The sequence below is a fragment of the Oncorhynchus nerka genome, linkage group LG11, assembly GCF_034236695.1.
Source record: "Oncorhynchus nerka isolate Pitt River linkage group LG11, Oner_Uvic_2.0, whole genome shotgun sequence".
Lineage (NCBI taxonomy): Eukaryota > Metazoa > Chordata > Actinopteri > Salmoniformes > Salmonidae > Oncorhynchus > Oncorhynchus nerka.
In genome coordinates this window covers 50130107-50152145 of record NC_088406.1, presented here as the reverse complement: position 1 = coordinate 50152145, position 22039 = coordinate 50130107, and the positions used below count along the sequence as shown (strand labels likewise).

Here is a 22039-nt window from a genome sequence, read left to right as displayed (position 1 = left end):
GAGTACAGTATCTAGCGTCCTGCCTATCTATACTCTGTCATGCACCTGAGAAGGAACCATTTGCCAGGGGCTCCCGAGTGGTGCAGCAGTTTAAGGCACTGCCTCTCAGTGCTTGAGGCGTCACTACAGACACTCTGGTTCAATTCCAGGCTGTATCCCAACCGGCCGTGATTGGGAGTCCCATAGGGGAGCACACAATTGGCCCAGCGTCGTCCGGGTTTGGCCGGGGGTAGGCCGTCATTGTAAATAAGAATTTGTTCTTAACTGACTTGCCTAGTTCATTTTGTAAAATTCATCTCCACAGAATAAGGGGGTCCACTTTGCTTGGTCCAGTCATTGTGCTCCCCACTGCAAAATAGATCTTTTTTTAAATTATAAATAATTATGATTCAAATGTGGGCTCAAGTTCAGTAATTCATGCAACATCTGAAAAATAAATCAACAGGAAAAATCTAATGGGGTACGTGCCCTTGTGCCCCCTATGGGCATGGGGCCCCTGAACAGCATACAGGAAACCAAGCTGATGCCAACAAAGAGGTAGGGTAGAACAGGTGCCTCTTCAGAGAAGGAACAGAAACCAAGTGCGACGGGGATGTGTGAAACTGCGGGCATGCGCATTAGCAGGAGGAATTGTTTCAAATGTGTGTATGTGTGACTCACAATCTACATGAACCGTTTGTTTAAAGGAGTTTCATTCAAAACCCCTGACACTTTTCCATTATATTTAGCAGATTGGGGAAAAAAACACATTTTGCTCACACGTAACAGCAGCATTCAGTTTGGATTAAATCGGGTTGAACACAAACATCCATAACTATCACAATTAAAGTCATTCCGGCCCAGTGTTCTTGTTGGAATGACGCTATGGGTGGTTTGCTAGAATGAGTCAGTGACAGCATGCTCAGGAGGCCTTGTGAACGGTAGCTACAATAACGCAGGCTAACTAAGCCATCCTAACACCTCCAATGAACTGTCAGAATGAAACTAGGGTCTCAACCACCACCCTAAGACAGGCATGGACACCGCTGCCCGACCCCGTTAGAAACACACACCTCCTCGGAAACCCAGTGTATCACGACACACTGGGAAATCAGACGGTAGGAACGTCGTGCAACATCATTCTTTTGGAGGAGAAATTCACTTTGAAAACATTCTAACCTTTTTCACAGAGGATAACACCCAAGTCACAGACACCACCTGAGAGGGCCTCTGGGAATGAATCCATTTGATTAGGCTCAAAGCCAGTATCTCTGGGTTCAGCAAGTGGCGAAACAAAGACTAAAAAAGTCCCTTGTGTTCTAGCTGCGCTAACCAGCAACAGATAAGGAACTAATCCAATTGTGAGGTACATTTGGCAGACTGGGTGCTGTTCCTGTCCTGTCAGTTAATATGGCAGCCATATTGTCACTGTTGGTAACTGAACAGATAGCACTTCGCTTTGGGTTAATTGCGTTCCAGGGAGCTGATTGGGTTTGAGACTGCAGAGGACAACTGCAGGGATCAACACCTATTCAAAGATACTCCAACACACCTACAGTAACTAGCACTGGGCTGGGGAATCAGTCCCATATCGCCCAGGCGAAAAGAAAGAGAAGGGGGGGGGGGGGGGAGACAGATAGGGAAAGGGGGGGCAGAGAAAAAGAGAGAGGAATCAATATAAAACTATAGCGACATACATTGAAATAAATCGGAAAGAGAGATTTAAAAAGAGGGAGAGAAAGTATGAAAGATTTCAAAAATCAGGCAAAAGCATAGTCGAATGAGGGAACAACCGAAAAGAGCGAGCTGTCTTTGCAGACTGTTTTTGCCCTGCCGTCCTCCTCCGTTGAGTTTGTAATCCATTTGGAGAGTGAGGAGTTCAGAGAAGGGTCATCTCCCCCGCTGCCGCTGCCAGACCTGCATCCCAGCCCATGGTCGTGACAGTGTTTACACTCTCTGCCTCGCAATGGCTGGGAGACCTGCTCATCGTCTTTGGCAGCAGGGCTTGTAGTGACACCCAAGGCAAACAGAACAAACTATCCAGAGGGGTGACGGTCTCCAGAGCAGTCTAAAACCCCTGTCCCACTGTCTCTCCTCATTCTCCCTCTCCTCCCTGCTCCTACAGCGGGTGTCTGGCTGGACACCCGTTGTCGTCTCTAACGCGTATATGGGATATATGTAATGGCTGCTGCTGTGGTATATGACCTTTGACCCCTACCTATAAAACATACCGTGGTTCCGGATGTTTTCAGAGGGTGCTGTCATTGGTGGGGTCGGACTCAGGACCGACAGCTCCCGGGGTCTCCTTGGCGGGGGCGGAGACCTCAGAGAGCAGGCTGAGGCAGGTGGCCGGGTTCCGGGAGGTGGAGCGGGAGAGGAGCTGGCCCCCTGGGGGCTCCTGGCGGCAGTAAGGGCACAGGTAGCCCTTGAGGTGCAGCCAGACCTTACTGTGCAGGGAGGCGTAGATGAAGGGGTTATAGCAGGCGGAGCTCATGGCCACCAGGTGGCAGCACACCTGCAGCACGTTGACATAGCGCTTGTCCACAATGTGGTAGTCTGGGTCCAGGTCCAGCAGCAGGTTCAGCACCTGTAGGGAGGGAGGAGGAATGCACACAGTCAGTGGGTCACATGCATTAGGATAACATTGGGATTACATTAGGATTACATTGAGATTACATTGGGATTACGCACAGCCTAGGTGATGTAACTGCCCTAAAATGCTCTTTCTTCATATTTTCTCAAAGAAATCTGCTTAATTATATAAAAATGTCAACAATGTCAGGAAAGTTAACGGGCTATCAGGAAAGTGCAGTGGGCTATCATTGTGAGTGCATTGTACCTGTGCCTGTGTGTGTGCACGCACAACCGTGTGTTCTCACCTGCAGGGGCAGCCAGCAGAGGGCAAAGGCAAGCACAGAGGCCACCAGGAGAGAGAAGGTTTTCCTCCTCCTCTGGCTCCAGCGCTGCTGGCAGTGTGAGGGCTCTCCGGGCAGCGTGTGGCGTCTCAGGTGCACTGTGATGGCACAGTAGGACACGCTGACTGACAGCAGAGGGATCATGTAGGAGGCTACTAGGATACAGCAGGAGTAGAGCAGCCTGAGCTGGCCAGAGCTCGGCCAGAACTCCTCACACACCACCAGCTCCACCCCACGGGGCCTCAGGTCCAGGTAGCGCGTGTGGAGGGAGGGAGGGGCAGCCAGGGCCAGAGACAACCCCCACACCCCCAGAGCCACCGCGCCACAGCCCCCGACAGAGATCCTCCTCCTCACTGGGTGGGCCACCACCACGTAGCGGTCCACAGCGATGGCCGTGAGGGACAGCACCGAGGCGAAGACGGTGGCGGCCTGCAGCAGTGGCACCAGGTGGCAGAGAGGGCGTCCGAAGGCCCAGCCGCGGCTGTCGAAGGCGTACGAGGCGGTCAGAGGGACACAGGTCAGACACATCAGTAGGTCGCCGGCCGCCAGGTTACCGATGAAGAAGTTGGTGGCATTGTGGAGCTTCTTGTCGGCCAGGATACAGGCCAGCAGGATGGAGTTGCCTATGCCGGCCACGGCCACCAGAAGGCAGTAGAGGGGCAGGAAGAGGGGCTTGAAGCGCAGCAGCAGCTGCATGCCAGAGAACACGTCCAGGGGGTTGTTGCTGTGGTTCAGGGAGGGGCCTCCAGTAGTGTTGGCCCCACTCAGGACCTCCTCCAGGATGGGATCCATCTCAGTACACTGCTCCCCTACAGCACAACATAGAGAGTCACTCCATTGTGGCAGTTAAGAAACACTGGAGGAAGCACCATCATTTACAGCATGATAGAGCAAAGAATATAGTTGAACCAATATCTAAGTTCATAACCTTGACCCTCAGCAGCCCCGTCTCCCTTGGCTGCTAACTTAATATATACCAAAGATTATAAATGTACTGACAAGATACGTGTCTCTCGTTGTCCACAAAGTGGCACGGCGGGCTGTCTAGCTCCTGCCTATCCTTCCTTTGATTGGTGCATACATCGCATTATGGTAATCCTTCTTTGAATATTCAATGAGGGTTGTTGATGTCAACACTCGTATTCATTGGAGAGATGCTATGCTACAAGTCTCACGCTGTGAAAATGCATAGCCATCTCGAGACCACTCCGCTAAAAAGTGTTTCTTCTCAAAGATACCGGGATGTCACGTGGCCTAATTATATCAGCACACTTGTAACAACTTACGGAACTTCTATTCGATCAAATAAACCTCACATAGCAAAAAAGCCATTCATTTTTCTGCTTACCGAATTCGACACTATCTCATTGACCTCAAAACAAAAACTGTGCAAACATCATGTCTCTCCTGTCCAGTCTCTTTAATACCGTGACCGCCCACCTTATTGGCTACACTCACTTTACTCACTTGGTCTAAGCGCCGGCGCCTCAGACGTGCATCCCCTGTAATGCTGTTGCCATGCACCTGATGGAGCTCTTCCAGTCTCATTTCTGAGCCTTGATGAGAGCTGAAAACCCTCTGACTGCAAAACAGGGGAGCTCGACATCTCACCCAGAACCCAACCGTTTCACGCCTGCACTGACGCATGTTGTGTGTGTGCGATTAATCAGATGGCTTTATCAATTAAAATGTTTTTGTTTTTTCCCCCTCTAGTTCATGTGGGCGACTATCATTATTTATTCAATTAGGAAAATGAGATTATTAGTGGCTTCATCATCACAGCCTACTTTGAGGAGTTGGATTGTGATCAAATATGCTTCAGCCAAGAAATACAGAGAAATACAGAGATGGGTAGACGGACATACAGAGAAATACAGAGAAATACAGAGATGGGTAGACGGACATACAGAGAAATACAGAGAAATACAGAGATGGGTAGACGGACATACAGAGAAATACAGAGATGGGTAGACGGACATACAGAGAAATACAGAGATGGGTAGACGGACATACAGAGAAATACAGAGATGGGTAGACGGACATACAGAGAAATACAGAGATGGGTAGACGGACATACAGAGAAAAATAGATGAAAGTTCACTCTGAATATGGTAAAGCAACAGGTGGTGAGGAAGAAGGAGGGATTGAACATGTTGCCCAAGTCATTGCGCGGTGACATGACAAACAACTGTACGTAATGAAATGCATTTGTGAACGGCGCCTCCGTGGCACAATGTCGAGAGCCTAGAGTGCATTTGAATTGGGTCGTCAGGTCTTCACAGGCTGCGTAGGATCTTGTCCAAGCAGAGAGAGACATCGAGATGAAAGTCGGTCCGAAACCCGGAGTGGTATTGCGGTCTAGTATTGGATGGCATTTCAACTGTGAAAGGACCAGCCTCGCTATTTACTTTGAAGTGAGCTTAAAAACAGTACGGAAACAGAGATAACCATCAAAATGCTCCTGAAACACATTGGTCCGTCATGATAGCAGGGCAACAGATTCAAAGTCGTTATGGCACACTGAAGGATCAGGCAGACACCAACAAACAAAACACAAGAAAAAGACTGGCTAATGCAAAACTAACACGAATATCAGAATAATAGTACATTTGTGATTGAACAAATAACACGTGATTACAAATTCTAATATCGGATACCATTTGAACCATTAACAATTTTAAGAAATCATCCATCAAACTAGCAATACATAGTTTTAGTATTTTTTTTTGGGGGGGGGGGGGGGGGGGGTTATAGAATAGAATTTCAAATTTCACAATACATTTTCAAATGTTCATATTTTCTGTATTCCACAATAAAACAAGCAACATTAATTTAAACTGTAATTATGTGCATTATGTGTGTTTGTATGCATAGCTGTGCAGTGTGTAGTAGTGTGCACAGAGTGTGTAAGATAAGAGAGAAGCCTACTTGTACTGTGCCTTGCTTTTCCTGAGAGGCAGTACGCGTCTCTCCTCTCTGTCACGTCTCTTCACTTCTGTGACTGTCTCTCTTCTCTTCCCTCCTTCCCTGTGCTGTGAGCATGCCCCCTCTCTCGCTCTCTCTCTCTCTCTGAGCCCAGCCAGTGCCTGTACCACAGATGCTCATATAGACTTAAGAGTGAGAACACTTTCCCCTCAGAGCATATAGAAAAGTGATTGAAAAGAGAGATTGTGTGGTGTCCCCACACTACCCTCCCTTCTCCATCTCCCTTTCGCTCTCCCTCCAGAGATGTCAATCACACACCCTGCATGAATTTCTACATTATTTCCCCTCCTAAAACATGTGGCTAACCTCCTTCCACAAGTGCACCATGCAATACATATGGTTCTCTCTCTTATGCACTCAGACACAAATCCAAACCTGCATAAAATTGTGCTAATATTATATGAACAAGTCCACAATTACATTTCTCTGTAGGCTATCCCTCCATCCCTTCCTGCCTCACACGCACACACAGGAGGTTGGTGGCATCTTAATTGGGGAGGCTCGTGGTAATGGCCAGAGTGGAATATGCGGAACGGTATCAAATACAGCAAAGACATGGTTTACAGGTGTTTGACACATTCCATTCGCACCGTTCCGGCCATTATTATGAGCCATCCTCCCCTCTGCAGCCTCCTGTGACACACAGTCAGTTAAAAAAAATAATCTATGTCCAATTGTAAAGGGCTCAGACAAATCAACAGCGTTTTCTGGCTGAGAGTACGCACACCTCTGAATGTAATTTGCGAACCGAGTGAGCACTGATTTTACATGTAGAATCGCGCAAAAGAATTTCAGCAGATGTCTACAATGGGTTGGTCCCTAAAACATAACGGCAGACAAATGCTAGATCCACATTTGGTGCGACGTGTGCGAGCCCTTAGGCAACCAATTGCAATAGGATTGGGAGTTTGCTCAACAAGATTAAGATACTCAAAAGGTAAACGTTTATTATTAATACTATGAATTTGACATCTTTCTATTGGGCTAATGTTAGTTCAATCATCAGATGTAAGTGATATATTTTCAAAACTCCAAGTACACAACTCAAAACTGATAACACTTGTAATGTCCCCCATCTTGTGTTCTGAACCTTTTGATTGTGAATTGGTGTTTCACACAACCTTTCACCCTGGAGTCATTCATGAAAAATCGTAGTTTTCCGTGAAATACCATATGAACATTTTGTTTAGACACCAATACATCAGATAATGATAGGCTCACTACTTAACCTAACAGCAAGATGCTGATACATGTTTCGAAACTGTTCTTTTTGAACAGTTTTTTTTCTTATTTTTTCAGGTTTTCCATACAGTATTTGACTAAAACTGGAAATGGATTGCATTAGGGTTATAAAATTCTATAATTTTATAACTTTCAATAAATTCTTGTTTTTGCCAGATATCCTGGTTTGAGGATTCTGGGAATCAGATGGAGAAAAAGGAGGTATTCCAGAATCATCCAACAAGGATTTATGGAAAACCATGGAATTTATTGAAAGTTCCCAGAATTTTGCAACCCTACATTGTATACATTTATCAGCTTACAGTGTATTCACAAGTGTAAGGACCAGAAATTGAAATGGGTTTAGCATATTTGAGGAAATTGAAGGATGCGAGAATGGATGGAGATGAAGCCAAGGGCTGCAGATGAAGGATCCAGGGAAGTTGACTCTTATAGGGCGCATGTGTTTTCGCTTGTCTGTTGTACTTGATTGATCAATTAAGGTCCCTGATTAGTTAGGAATTCCCCTCACCTGGGTGTCTAGGTCTTAATTGGACACAAATTGAAAGGAAATAACAAAAAAAAAAAAAAGAATCAGCATACACTCAGCCCTCCAGGGAATGAGTTTGATACCTCTGCTGTCGGGTTTGGCTTGGAGTTACAGGTAGACATCACTGTCAGGCAAAGGCAGTCAGGCTGCTGTGGTGACAGCCACCCCCATAAGATCCTTGAAGGAACCTAAGTGAAAGGAAATTACTTTTTTTGGGGGTGGGGGGGAGGAAGAATGACTGGTCGGTTTTAAATAGTGTGGAAGTGGTGATTAATAAGAAGAGTGAGAACAGGTGTGGAGGCTGATTAGCAGTTAGCAGCTGGAGATTGTTTGAAGAGTTACGTTCAAGGCAACTAGTTAAGTGTTGCAAACAGTAGGAGGCTGATTGGTAATGGTTAGCAGCTGGTGCTTGTTGAGTTGCTAGGGAGCTGCGTTCAAGGCAACTAGTTAAGGGTTGCATTGAAGCCTGGTCCTCGCTCCTGAATTTTTGTTCATTCTTAAAGTAAAATTCCACCCAAAAACGATATTTTGGTATTTGTTTCATTATTCCATTGACATCAGTGGTGTAAAGTACTTAAGTAGTGCTTTAAAGTATTTTTACTTAAGTTTTTTTTTTTGGGGTATCCATACTTTAGTTATATTTGTTAACTTTTACTTTACTACATTTCTAAAGAAAATAATGTACTTTTTACACCATACATTTTTCCTGACACCCAAAAGTACTCGTTACATTTTTAATTCATAGCAGGGCAGGGAAATGGTCTCATTCACACGTATCAAGAGAACATCCCTGGTCATCCCTGCAACCTCTGATCTGGCAGACTCACTAAACACATGCTTAGTTTATAAATGATGTCTGAGTGTTGGAGTGTGCCCCTGGCTATCCATAAATAAAAAACGAAATGCTGCCGTCTGGTTTGCTTAATATAAGGAATTTTAAATGATTTATATACTTTCACTTTTGATTTAAATATATTTTAGAAATTACATTTACCTTTGATACTTAAGTATATTTAAAACCCAAATATTTGTAAAAACTTTTACTCAAGTAGTATTTTACTGGTTGACTTTCACCAATTTTCTATTAAGGCATCTTTACTTTTACTCAAGTATGACAATTGGGTACTTTTTCCACCACTGCTTGATATGGTCCCAGAATGTTTTGCGTGTCACATTCAAAATACAGAAATCCCCGTATGATAATCATACGATGCAAAATGCGTCATAACGTGGTTGATTCCTGTGTTTTGAAAGTTACGTATCTTGAAAACTTGATTGCTGACAAGCAAAACATTTTGGGACTAGGTCAACAATTGACTAATGAAACAAATACCAAAATATTGTTTTTGGGTGGAGTTTTTCCCCTTCTACACCCTTTAATGAAATTCAGATAATGAGTAGAATATATTCTTATACAGTGCATTCTTATAGCAGTGCATTGTACACGACACCATCATTCCAGATGGAGTCTTTCCACTATACATTAGGCCATCATTGTAAAGAAGAACTTGTTCCTAACGGACTTGCCTAGTTAAATAAACGTTAAATAAAATGAGTACATTAACTAGGCACTACATAGTGATAGTTAATTGTATTCTTAGGAAATGACAAGCAAATCATATCGAAATATTGCATTTTGAAAAGCAGATACGTAGACAGAATATGCATGAGTTGGTGCGGTGAACGTGACTTGTGCTTAGAGTTTTGAAACACGAGCCATTTTGATGATCTGTTTAGGTTTTTGTTCATAGAAAATGTACCACAAACATTTTTTTTTGCACCAAAAATTGCACCTAAGCGATTGAACAAAAACTAACTAAACATTGGTCATCTTCAAGTTGATAATTCATACGTTGAATTCACATCTCCATCTCAAACAAAACCAGTCTAGGATTAAGTCTAGGATTAAATCAAATTATTTTGAAGTGCATTTAAAGTTCAAAGGCACTTAAATCTTTTGTCTTGCCGATTCACCCTCCGAATGTTGGCACACATGCACAATCCATGTCTCAATGATTAAAAATCCTTCTCTGACCTGTCTCCCCCCCTTCATCTACACTGATTGAAGTGAATTTAACAAGTGACATCAATAAGGGATCACTTGGATTCACCTGGATTCACCTGGTCAGTCTATGTCATGGAAAGAGCAGGTGATCAAATCAAATCCAATCTTATTTGTCACATGCGCCCAGTACAAGCGTACTATGAAATGCTTACTTAGAAGCCCTTAACCAACAATGCAGTTCAAGAAATGGAGTTAAGAAAAAAATGTACTAAATAAACTAAAGTTAAAAATAAAATATAAGGTATTACAATAAAATAACAATAACGAGGCTATTTACAGGGGGTACCGGTACCGAGTCAATGTGCGGGGGTACAGGTTAGTCAAGGTAATCTGTACATGTAGGTAGAGGTGAGCTGACTATGCATAGATAATACACGGGTGGGGGGGTTCAATGTAATTAGTCCGGGTGGCCATTTGATGAATTGTTCAGCAGTCTTATGGCTTGGGGGTGGAAGCTGTTAAGGAGCCTATTGGAAGTAGACTTGGCTCTCCGGTACCGCTGGCCGTGCGGCAGCAGAGAGAACTTCTTCATGTTTTGTACACTCAGTGCATGTAATAAATAACATATAGAAAAGACAATATCCAAAGGTAAAAGTGTATTATTAATATCATGAATTTGGCATCCCATTATTGGGCTAACGGTAACTACCTCTAAACTTCCAAAGACTCCAACAACTATGGATGAATGAAAGTATACCTTCACATTGGAACGATGGTATTCTTTGGGTAAATCAGACGTCAAAGTAGCCTACATAAACCCAACCTCGCTCCGAATTGACTTTCACAAACAGCGTGTGTAAGAAAAGCAAGAGGAATTACTTTCAACTATTCAATGTTATTTACAGTAGGTAGTCTACGCGAATGAGTACGGAAGTGCATTACTCCTCACATACCAGTAGGAGTCACTGTTCAGGCAGGAATCCATGGACAGTGGCTTTACATATTATTTCAATATACCTCCCAACAAGATGTTGATTCAAACATACCATTTTACTATCAACATTGAAACAAGGTCAAATAAAATGTCTAATCAACTAGGAAATTCAACAAAATTTCTACCACCCAACATACAATTACATTGAATGAAAATACATGTGATCATTTCTACGTGGAATTTTCAACACAATTTCAACGTATACATAGTTCTGATGATTATGTTGAAATAAGATTGATGTAACAACCTGTTAGCCAGGTTAAGTTGTTGAATGTTTGAGTTGAACGTTTTAATGTTTACAAAGCTGGTTGAAATGAGAGGAAAACAGTACTGGTGTTTATAGATTTCAGGTCACAGTCGGTTGACAAATGACGAAGAAACAACATTGATTCAAAAATGTGTGCCCAGTGGAATATAGTTCAGCAGAGGAGTTTATGGGATTTGCACTGTCCGGAATTGTTGTTGCCTTTCATGAACACATTTCATGCTATTGTATGTCATTTAGCCTACATGACGGGAATCTCGTTTTAATACCACATAATTGACTGAAATGAGTGACTACTCTGACATTGACAAACTGAGATTAAAATGGCCTTGTCGTGAATGCAACCAATAGCCCATGCCAATGAAAAGACGGAAAGCACCGATTGTACAATATTAGAGGAATCTTAGAGGAAAAGCTGGTTCAGTCTGCTTTCCACCAGACACTGGGAAATTAATTCACCTTTCAGCAGGATACTAACCTAAAACACAAGGCCAAATCTACACTATCAAGAAGACAGTGAATGTTCCTGAGTGGCCGAGTTACAGTGTTGACTTAAATCTACCTGAAAATATACAGAATGTCCTGAAAATGGTTGTATAGCGATGAGTAACAACCAATTTGACATAGCATTCAGAAAATAATATGAAGTGATAATTTGCAAACATTTCTAATAACGTGTTTTAACTTGATCATTATGGTGTATTGTGTGAAAATGGGTGAATTCAGGCTGTAACACAACAAAATGGGGAATAAGTAGGAATACTTTCTGAAGGCACGGTAGTCCTCAAAAAATCTAGTTAACTTCTTAGGGCTAGAAACCTTTTTTCTCAATTTCCTGCCTCGATGACGTGCCCAAAGTAAACTGCCTGTAGCTCAGGCCCTGAAGCCAGGATATGCATATCATTGGTACCATTGGAAATAAAACACTTTGAAAGTTTGTAGAAATGTTAAAATAATGTAGGAGAATATAACACAATATATAGGGTAGGAGAAAATCCAAAGAAAAACCAACCAGAATATTTTTTTTGAGAGACCATCCTCTTAGAAATGCAAGAGAAATGCAAATTGCTCCATGGGTGCACTTCCTATGGCTTCCACAGGGTGTCAGCAGTCTATGTTCAAGGTTTTAGGCTTGTAACTTCAAAAACGAATAAGAAATACAAGTTTTAGTAGAAGGACAAGTATTAGAAATCTGTGTTTGCGCTCGCCGTGAAGAAATTACCCACCTACTAAAATCAGTTTCCTATTGAACATACTTCTTTCCGAAATAAATATTATAGTTTGATTACATTGTCTGGTATCTGAGGAGTAAATAGAAACGTATTTTGACTTGTTGAAACTAAGTTTAGAGGTAGATTTTAGGATTCCTTTCCCTGCAATTGAAAGAGTAGATTACTCAAATTGACGGCGCCAACTTAACCTCTTGCTCCTACTTGAGACGCTTGCGTCCCAACTAGAGCTCTGGAAATGCAAATGCGCTACGCTAAATGCTAATAGTATTAGTTAAAACTCAAACGTTCATTAAAATACACATGCAGGGTATTGAATTAAAGCTACACTCGTTGTGAATCCAGGCAACAAGTCAGATTTTTAAAATGCTTTTCGGCGAAAGCATGAGAAGCTATTATCTGATAGCATATGTAACACCACAAAAGACCCGCAGGGAACGTAAACAAAATCATTAGCATATTCGGCGCTACACAAACCGCACAATAAAATAGAAAACATTCATTACCTTTGACCATCTTCTTTGTTGGCACTCCTAGATGTCCCATAATCACTATTGGGTCTTTTTTTTCGATTAAATCGGTCCATATATAGCTGAGATATCGTTATATGTATACTGTGTGATCAACGAAAAAAAACTGCGTTTCATAACGTAAAGTCATTTTTTAAAATTCAAAAAGTCGACGATAAACTTTCACAAAACACTTCGAAATACTTTTGTAATGCAACTTTAGGTATTAGTACACGTTAATAAGCGATAAAATTCATCAGGAAGGCGATGTAAAATCCTTAGCTGTCGTCTGGCAGAAAATGTCCACAGGAAGGCTCCACAAAAAGAGCTGGGCGGAGACTTGGGGGAAGTGGTCCCTTGATTAGGTTCAACCAAGAATCAAAGCTGAATCAAATGACAAGACTCTAGACAACGTGTGTTAGCTGCAGGAGTTGAAATCTCATTCTTATGTAATTCGGTTCACTTTGAACAATTGCTGGAAGTGGCGCAAGGATATTTATTTCCATTTTCTGTGATCAGGTTTTCCTGTGCTTTTCGATGTAACTGCCGTTCTGGTAAAGCCACAGCAGTGATTTAACCAGTTTTATAAACGTCTGAGTGTTTTCTATCCACACATACTAAGCAAATGCATATACTATATTCCTGGCATGAGTAGCAGGGCGCTGAAATGTTGCGCGATTTTTAACAGAATGTTCAAAAAAGTAGAGGGTAGAAGCAAGAGGTTAATTAAGAAATCTATGTACACCCCTTGACTTTTTCCAAATGTTGTTGTCTAACAGCCTGAATTTCAAATGGACATTGCCCATATTGACACGGTACCCGCTATATATAGCCTCATTATTGATATTTTATTGTGTTACTTTTATAATTTTTTACTTTAGTTAATTATTTTATTTTCTTAACTCTTTCTTGAACTGCATTGTTGGTAAAGGATCGGTGTCCGCTAACAGGACAACTTCCGATTAAACTGGAGGGCGCGCAATTCAAATAAATAATCATAAATATTATGGATTTGAAACATTTAGGTACATATAAGTGTCCTTTTTGGCAGAAAGCTTACATCTTGTTAATCTAACTGCACTGTTAGATTTACAGTAGCTTTTACAGCAAAAACATGCCATGTGATTGTTTGAGGACGGCGCCCCACATCAAAATATTTTTCCACCGGCACAGGTTTCATACATTCACATATAAAGATTAAATATTCACTTTTGAAAATCTTCCTCTGATTTGTCATCCAAAGGATCCCAGCTTTAACATGTAGTGTCGTTTTGTTAGATAAAATCCTTCTTTATTTCCCAAAAAGGTTAAGGCACTGTATATACAATAGGCTACAGTATAGGCAACAGAAAAAAATGTGCTGTTCGCTAAAAACGTCTAGTTGTTGAGAAAAAAATAAAATTGGTAGCTTCTACAGTCATAGTAGTATTTTCTTTTCAGCATTAGGCATTTGCTTTCCAACCTGCGTTTGTATTTTGAAATTGTATTTCTATGGCCGCAACGCAACAACAACGGCCTACTCGGAGCGCTGAGAGAGAGTGTGGTTTGCAGGATGGATGAGAAGTTTCAGATAACTGCAGTGAGTCTATTTAAATATGAGTGTGTTATATAGGGACATAATACTAAAGCAATGCCCCCTTTTGCCCCATTGTAGAGCCGGGCCCGATTCAGGTACACTAGCTGTACAAAACACTTTCCCCTTTTAACTACACTTTTATGGACTGGCACATTTACTCCCTGTGTCAATTACTGTATGTGAAGAAGGGAAGTGTGAAGTTGTGTGATATCAGAACTGTTTGCAAATAATAACCTCAAAGTTATCTTCTGAAATAGATTCACAGAACATTCAGTAAATTGGTGTGAAGAATTTGTCATGGATGAACGTATAAACCGCATAAACGCAACATGCAACAATTTCAAAGATTTGGTGATGGTGATGAATGGCACAACAATGGGCCTCGGGATCTCTTCACGGTGTCTCTGTGCATTCAAATTGCCATCGATAAAGGGGGATACCTAGTCAGTTGTACAACTGAATGCATTCAACTGAAATGTGCTTCTTTCGTAATTCAGACCTTAAGAAGAGCGACACAAATACCAAAGAGATTGAGCTGTCCCACCTCGCCATCTCCTGTTTTGCCTCTTAGAGAAGATACACTTGTGCCCAAAAGAACGTTGCCCTGTAAGTGATTTATGAGCAAATTTAGGTCTCGATTCAATCAGATCCGCTTTAGCGGACATAACGGTTATTTTTGGCGGTGTCGGAGGAGGAAATGTGTTAGAGCTGTGAAATCCACAAGCGGCTCCCGGCATTATACCTAAAGCGGGCATTGCCATTGGCTGCACGGAGACACGCGGCATTGTTTACAAGTTTGAAGACTGGAATGTGATGCAACCTACACCTCGATTAGGACGATAGAAACTTCATTATTTCCTTGAATGACTTTCAGTTTGAGCGTCATTATCTCTGAAACAGGCTCAATTTTCTCGTGAACTTCTAACGCGAGTGGGACAGGTGTGGCTTCATGACAATGATCACACAAGAGCAGCTGCTCACCGATTTGACAGCTCCCAACGCAATTACACCTCTGACAACACCAGAACATCATCTTTGCCGGGTGTCGGCTGTCGCCGGTTAACGCTTGATCCGATTTAACCCATGTGTTATCACCATCAACGCTGCAGTTGCAGGGGTACACGTAGCAAATGCCTACCGTGCACAGAACACCCGTTTTCTAGTGTCATTTTTTGGAGCGCTGTTGCAGAAGTGATTTTTGTTTGCTGTTTCAAATAAACGTTTTAAACACACTGCGTGGGCCTAGAAGTGATGCTTTGGCTTGTTGTTGAAAGAGTTTTAGAGTGAAAATTGCAATAACTTATTTACAGCTCCCCAATGTCAACATTGACAGAGTAAATACATAGTAAAAAAAACAACAACGTCGTTTTTAAGCTTCAGATGTGATTGTGTTCCCGTCTCCTTGATGATGCCCGAAGATACAGCCTGCTATAATGGCTATGATTATGCCGGTGAACTGGGAAGATTTGAAAGGTTAATTGCGAGCGTGTCTGTCTTGGTAAATGTCTTAGCCTGGGTTGTGTTAATGGCATTGGCCCGGGGCCATGCCCATAGTCAAACACAATCAAAACAGATCATTTTTAACCCTGGCTTTAACCCAGGAACAGTTACTAGCACCATCTCAGGTCTGAGCCCTGAATAGTCATGACCCCTTAGCCCATTGGAACATCTAGTTTCAGTATAAAGAAGGCCTCCTTGACAGAATGGTATATAGAAACACGAGGAACGGAATGAAGGGTGCAATGGGAACCTGTTTTGAGTTTTAACCCTCAAGCTATCATTTTCACCCAAGAGGCACATTTTTTTAATCACAGCCCAAAGGGGGTTTCTTCAATTCTTCATGACTTTGTCAATAAACCTGCTTCAAACACTCTTACGTGTTGTGGAAATTGACCCACTGTGCTGTTTAATTCATATTGCTGGGTCTACCTTTAAAAAAAACAAAACAGCAAAACTAAATGATACTTTAATTACATGATGGTAAATTAGCTTTCTAGTACTAATGTGGATTGTACTCTGGAAAAAAGCAAAATTGTGAATTCCTAGATACTAACTGCACTCTGTTGGAGCTAGGAACACAATTATTTCGCTACACCCGCAAGAACATCTGCTGAATACGTGTACGTGACCGATGACATTTGATATTATATAAAGGAAACCGTTATTGAGAGGTGAGGTGCTGCTTTTGTGTGCGGTCGGGGGAGACAAAATAAACAGAGAGAGAGAGAGAGGGTGGATAAAAGTAAATGATTTAAAGGTCACCTGCCTTCACCCCTCCCTCATCACTCGCTCTCTGGGTGGAATGTTGGGTTGTTGTTTGAGGGGTGGGAAAGTGATGAGTAAGAGGAGGGGGATACAGGGGAAGAGGGTCAAACAGAGACAGAGAAAGTGACAATGACAGAGAGAGAGAAAGCCTGTCATCATGTCATTCGATGGTGCCAAAACCCTCATCTAAACTTAAGGAGGACAGACGGACACACTCTAGCTAACCTCCCACGTACAACCCAATATACCTCTCAGGTTCAAATAGGCTGGTTTCACTACATTTGTGCATACAGTGTGAAGTGAAATATAACACCATTTGAAATGAAATGAAATCGCCTGCATTCCAATAGAAACTGGTTATTGCTTCCATGTGTCTAGGTCACTGACATTAAACTGCAGTAATACTTTGCTGTCATCTCTCCCATTCCTCTTGTAGATTATTGTATTGTAACCTGTCAAACCACTATTGTGCTCACTGTCACAGACAGGAAAGGCTAATCAAATCATTGAATGTAATTTATGTTCGGCTAATTGAAAACAGTCTCCCCTGTTTCATCTTCCCTACATATTTACCTCTCTCTCGCCTCTCTCAGCTATTAATACTCCAGATTATGAAAATGACTTGCAGGCCGTCTTTGTCCTGCCATTAACTGACTAATTCATAAAGGCAAGTCTGAATATTCTGTAGGGCCAGAAGGATCGATTCATGAAGGATATACAGACAGAGAGGAGAGAGAGTCATTCTATGAGTTGATTCAAATAAATGAGACCTCACTACCATTGAGCAGTTTGAATGTCATCATTTTGATGACATTCATAGTGTAATTCAAATGAAAAAAATCAGAGATGGTCAGGGTTGGAGCTGTGTGTTTATCTTTGTCGTCGTCTCCACTTGGATTTGCCTCTTGACTGCAGGTACGTCTGTCTGACTGCCACAGCTCCCTGCAATCTTCACACACAAAGACGGTGAGAAATATGTAGTCAGTGTCCCGCAGTGCTCTCAGTTCCATTTCACGTGTGTGTGTGTGTGTGTGTGTGTCTGTGTGTATCTGAGCTGTCACGCTTGTATGTGTCATCAGATAACTTGGCGTGCGCGTGCGTGTGTGTGCGTGTGTGTCTGTGTGTGTGTGAGAAGGTGATTGGACCTCTTACCTGTATATCAGGGGTGAATCTCTCCAACAGCAGCTGGTCGTCATAGAGTCTTAACATACCATCCTGACAGGTAATAGGCCTACTCCCACACGTCCAGCAATCTACAGTTCATTCTGAAAGTATTCAGACCTGTGGACTTTTCCCACATTTTCTAACGTTACAGCCTTATTCAAAAAAGAAAATCCCTCATCAATCTACACACAATACCCCATAGTGACAAAGCAAAAACTATTTTTTTGAACTTATTTGTAAATGTATAAAAAAAAAAAAAACTGAAACATCACATTAATCCTTAACTCGTTACTTTGTTAAAGCACCTTTGGCACACCTGTATTTGGGGAGTTTCTCCCATTCTTCTCTGCAGATCCTCTCAAGCTTTGTCATGTTAGATGGGGAGCGTCGCCGTACAGCTATTTTCAGGTCTGTCCACAGATGTTTGATCGGGTTCAAGCCTGGGCTCTGGTTGGGACACTCAAAGACATTTACAGTCTTGTCCCGAAGCCACTCCTGCCTTGTATTGGCTGTGTGCTTAGCGTCATTGTCTTGTTGGAAGGTGAACAGGTCCAGAGCGCTCTGGAGCAGGTTTTCATGAAGGATCTTTACATTGCTCCGTTCATTTTACCCTCGATCCTGAATAGTCTCCCAGTCCCTGCCGCTGAAAAACATCCACACAGCATGATGCTTCCACCACCATGCTTCATTTGGGGCAGCAGGTAGCCTAATGGTTAGAGCATTGGGCCAGTAACAGAACGGTTGCTGGCACGAATCCCTGAGCTGACAAGGTAATAATCTGTCGTTCTGCCCCTGAACAAGGCAGTTAACCCACTGTTCCCCGGTAGGCCATCATTGTAAATAATAATTTGATCTTAACTGACTTGCCTAGTTAAATAAATTGTAGTAATGATGCTTGGCATTCAGGACAAAGAGTTCAATCTGTCATCAGACCAGAGAATCTTGTTTGTCATGGTCTGAGTCCTTTAGGTGCTCTTTGGCAAACTCCAAGTGGGCTGTCATGTGCCTTTTACTGAGGAGTGGCTTTCGTCTGGCAACTACCATTCAGGCATGCTTGGTGGAGTGCTGCAGAGATTATTGTCCTTCTGGAAGGTTCTCGCATCTCAAAAGAGGAACTCTGGATCGCTGTTTGAGTGACCATCGGGTTCTAGGTCACCTCCCTGACCAAGGCCCTTCTCCCCCGATTGCTCAGTTTGGCTGGGTGGCTAGTGTTAGGAAGAGTCTTGGTGGTTCCAAACTTCTTCCATTTAAGCATGATGGAGGCCACAGTGTTCTTGGGGACCTTCAATGCTGCAGAAATTTTTTGGTAACCTTCCCCAGATCTGTGCCTTGACACAATCCTGTCTCGGAGCTCTACGGACAATTCCTTTGACCTCATGGCTTGGATTTTGCTCTGACATGCACTCTCAACTATGTTTATTTTTTTTATTTTAATACATTTGCAAAAATGTCTAAAAACCTGTTTTCGCTTTGTCATTATGGGGTATTGTGTGTAGAGGTAAATGTTTAATTTAATCGATTTTAGAATAAGGCTGTACCGTAACCAAATGTGGGAAAATTCAATAGGTCTGAATACTTTCCGAATGCGCTGTATACTCGCCATCCCATTGGTCCTGGGAGTCTATAGGATACTCACCATCCCATTGGTCCTGGGAGTCTATAGGATACTCACCATCCCATTGGTCCTGGGAGTCAATAGTCACCATCCTATTGGTCCTGGGAATATGTACTTACCATTCCATTGGTCCTGGAAGTCTAGTCTCACCATCCCATTAGTCCTGGGGACTACACAGGTATCTTTTGGTTATCACTACGGCAACAGCTTCCAGGAACGACACAATATTTACATCTTACAGTTATTCAGAAAATAAGCAAAAGGAATAGAACAACAATATGTACATAACAACTGCCAAGTGGTACACTATTTGGAATTTCAGTACAGAAGAAAGATCATTGGTATTGTGTACTCACCATCTCATTGGTCCTGGGAATCTGTACTCACCATCACATTGGTCCTGGGAATCTGTACTCAGCATTGATTTTGGACCTGGCATTAATGTAGCCTGTTATAATATTCTCCTCAATCATACTGCCTGGCATTCTATGACATGTTTTATATTCATGGGGGAAAATTCCGACTAGGCTGCAAATAAGACATTAGAAGCTCAATTCTGACATTCAACAGTTATAGGAAATATTAAAAATATATATACATACCAGCTCAAGCAATGTGAGTCCTTGTGTCATTCAGTAGATGATGGACCAGCCCAGAAGCATGCTATATGGGGATACAGTGCTCCTGGCTAGGAGTCGGAGATCCAACACAGGAGTCGGAGATCCAACACAGGAGTCGGAGATCCAACACAGTCGGAGATCCAACACAGGAGTCGGAGATCCAACACAGGATTTAGAGATCCAACACAGGAGTCAGAGATCCAACACAGGAGTGAGAGATACAACACAGGAGTCAGAGATCCAACATAGGAGTGAGAGATCCAACACAGGAGTCAGAGATCCAACACAGTCGGAGATCCAACACAGGAGTCGGAGATCCAACACAGGAGTCAGAGATCCAACACAGTCGGAGATCCAACACAGGAGTCGGAGATCCAACACAGGAGTCGGAGATCCAACACAGGATTTAGAGATCCAACACAGGAGTCAGAGATCCAACACAGGAGTAAGAGATACAACACAGGAGTCAGAGATCCAACATAGGAGTGAGAGATCCAACACAGGAGTCAGAGATCCAACACAGGAGTGAGAGATCCAACACAGGAGTGAGAGATTCAACACAGGAGTCAGAGATCCAACACAGGAGTCAGAGATCCAATACAGTCGGAGATCCAACACAGTCGGAGATCCAACACAGTCGGAGATCCAACACAGGAGTCAGAGATCCAACACAGTCATTGACATCTCCAAGGTTTCCCCACTTTGGATTCTTCAGTCCTGGAGTATGTGGGTGTCCAGTTCAGACAGTTGTTTCCCTGGTTATGTCCTCCATCTGATCTGAAAGTGTGTTTGAGATCGGAAGTCTTCTTTCTTTCCCACTTGTCCCCCACAATTTCCCACTCCCTTCCTCTTGGGAAGGACTTACTCTGGGAAACGTCATGGATACGTCATCGGAGGGCTCACTCCAAGTCAAGGAGAGGACGGGAGTAATTTCAATTGGAACGTGGTACTGGAGATCGGACATCCTTTTGAGCCAGTCTCTTTAGAGGCATGCCTCTCTGCTAATGTTTCTTTCCCCACTTTAGATTGTCCTGGAGAACGGGGGGGGGGGGGGGGGGGGTCCAGTGGAGCTCAGCCAGTCTAGTACAGGAATTGATTGAGAGATTTGACCCTGACACTTACACATATAACTAGGCCAAGTAGAGCAGCTAAAGTGGTGTATTAGCTATTAGACTGACCTGTGATGGTACGGCTCAGCTCTTGAAGTGTCCCCTCTCCGATCATACCGTGGGAGCCCCTGAGGCTTCTGACCCACACATCATTAGAGAGCTACAGTATACTACATCAACTACATTCAGCCGCTGGCCAATTCTTTCTTGAGCGGACGGTCAGGGGGCCGGAACATAATTACAAATAATTTGTATACTGAACAAAAATATAAAACGCAACACGCAACAATTTCAATGATTTTACTGAGTTACAGTTCATATAGAGGATAGGCCTTAATCTACGGATTTTACATGACTAGGCAGGGGCGCAGCCATCGGTGGGCCTGTGAGGGCATATGCCCACCCACTTGGGAGATTAGCCCACCCACTGTGGAGCAAGGCCCAGCCAATCAGAATTAGTTTTTCCCCACACAAGGGTTTTATTACAGACAGAAATACGCCTCAGTTTTATCAGCTGTCCGGGTGGCTGGCCTTAGACAATCCCGCAGGTGAAGAAGCCAGATGGTGGAGGTCCTGGGCTAGTGTGGTTACACATGGTCTGCGGTTGTGAGGCTGGTTGGACGTACTGCCAAATTCTCTAACACGACGTTGGAGGTGGCTTATGGTAGAGAAATTAACATTAAATTCTCTGGCAACAGTTCTGGTGGACATTCCTGCAGTAAGCATGCCCAACTGCATGCTCCCTTAAAACTTGAGACATTTGTGACATTGTGTTGCGTGACAAAACTGTACATTTTAGAGTTGCCTTTTATTGTCCCCAGCACAAGGTGCACTTGTGTAATGATCATGCTGTTTAATCAGCTTCTTGATATGCCACAACTGTCAGGTGGATTGATTATATTGGCAATGAAGAAATGCTCACTAACAGGGATGTAAACAAAATTAAAATAAATACAATTTTTGTGCCTATGGAACATTTCTGGGATATTTTATTTCAGCTCATGAAACATGGGACCAACACTTTACATGTTGCGTTTA

General features: G+C 42.9%; 1 protein-coding gene across 1 annotated transcript; it reads right to left on the bottom strand.

Annotated features, from left to right (window-relative positions):
- Positions 1 to 1631: 1631 nt before the first annotated feature.
- On the bottom strand, positions 1632 to 3745 carry LOC115137652 (prolactin-releasing peptide receptor-like). The gene is made up of 2 exons (XM_029673979.2): positions 2859 to 3745; positions 1632 to 2566 (listed from the first exon to the last, which is right to left on the bottom strand). Exons 1-2 carry the CDS (start codon positions 3684 to 3686, stop codon positions 2228 to 2230), a joined length of 1167 nt encoding a protein of 388 aa, XP_029529839.1. The 5' UTR covers positions 3687 to 3745; the 3' UTR covers positions 1632 to 2227.
- Between the last annotated feature and the right edge of the window lie 18294 nt (positions 3746 to 22039).

What these genes read in the sequence shown, in the direction of transcription:
- LOC115137652 (XM_029673979.2), bottom strand. Translation starts at nt 3,686, where the DNA reads ATGGATCCCATCCTGGAGGAGGTCCTGAGTGGGGCCAACACTACTGGA. An exon ending in TCTGCTGGCTGCCCCTGCAG is followed by an intron (nt 2,567 to 2,858) that starts GTGAGAACACAC and finishes CCCTCCCTACAG; the next exon opens with GTGCTGAACCTGCTGCTGGA.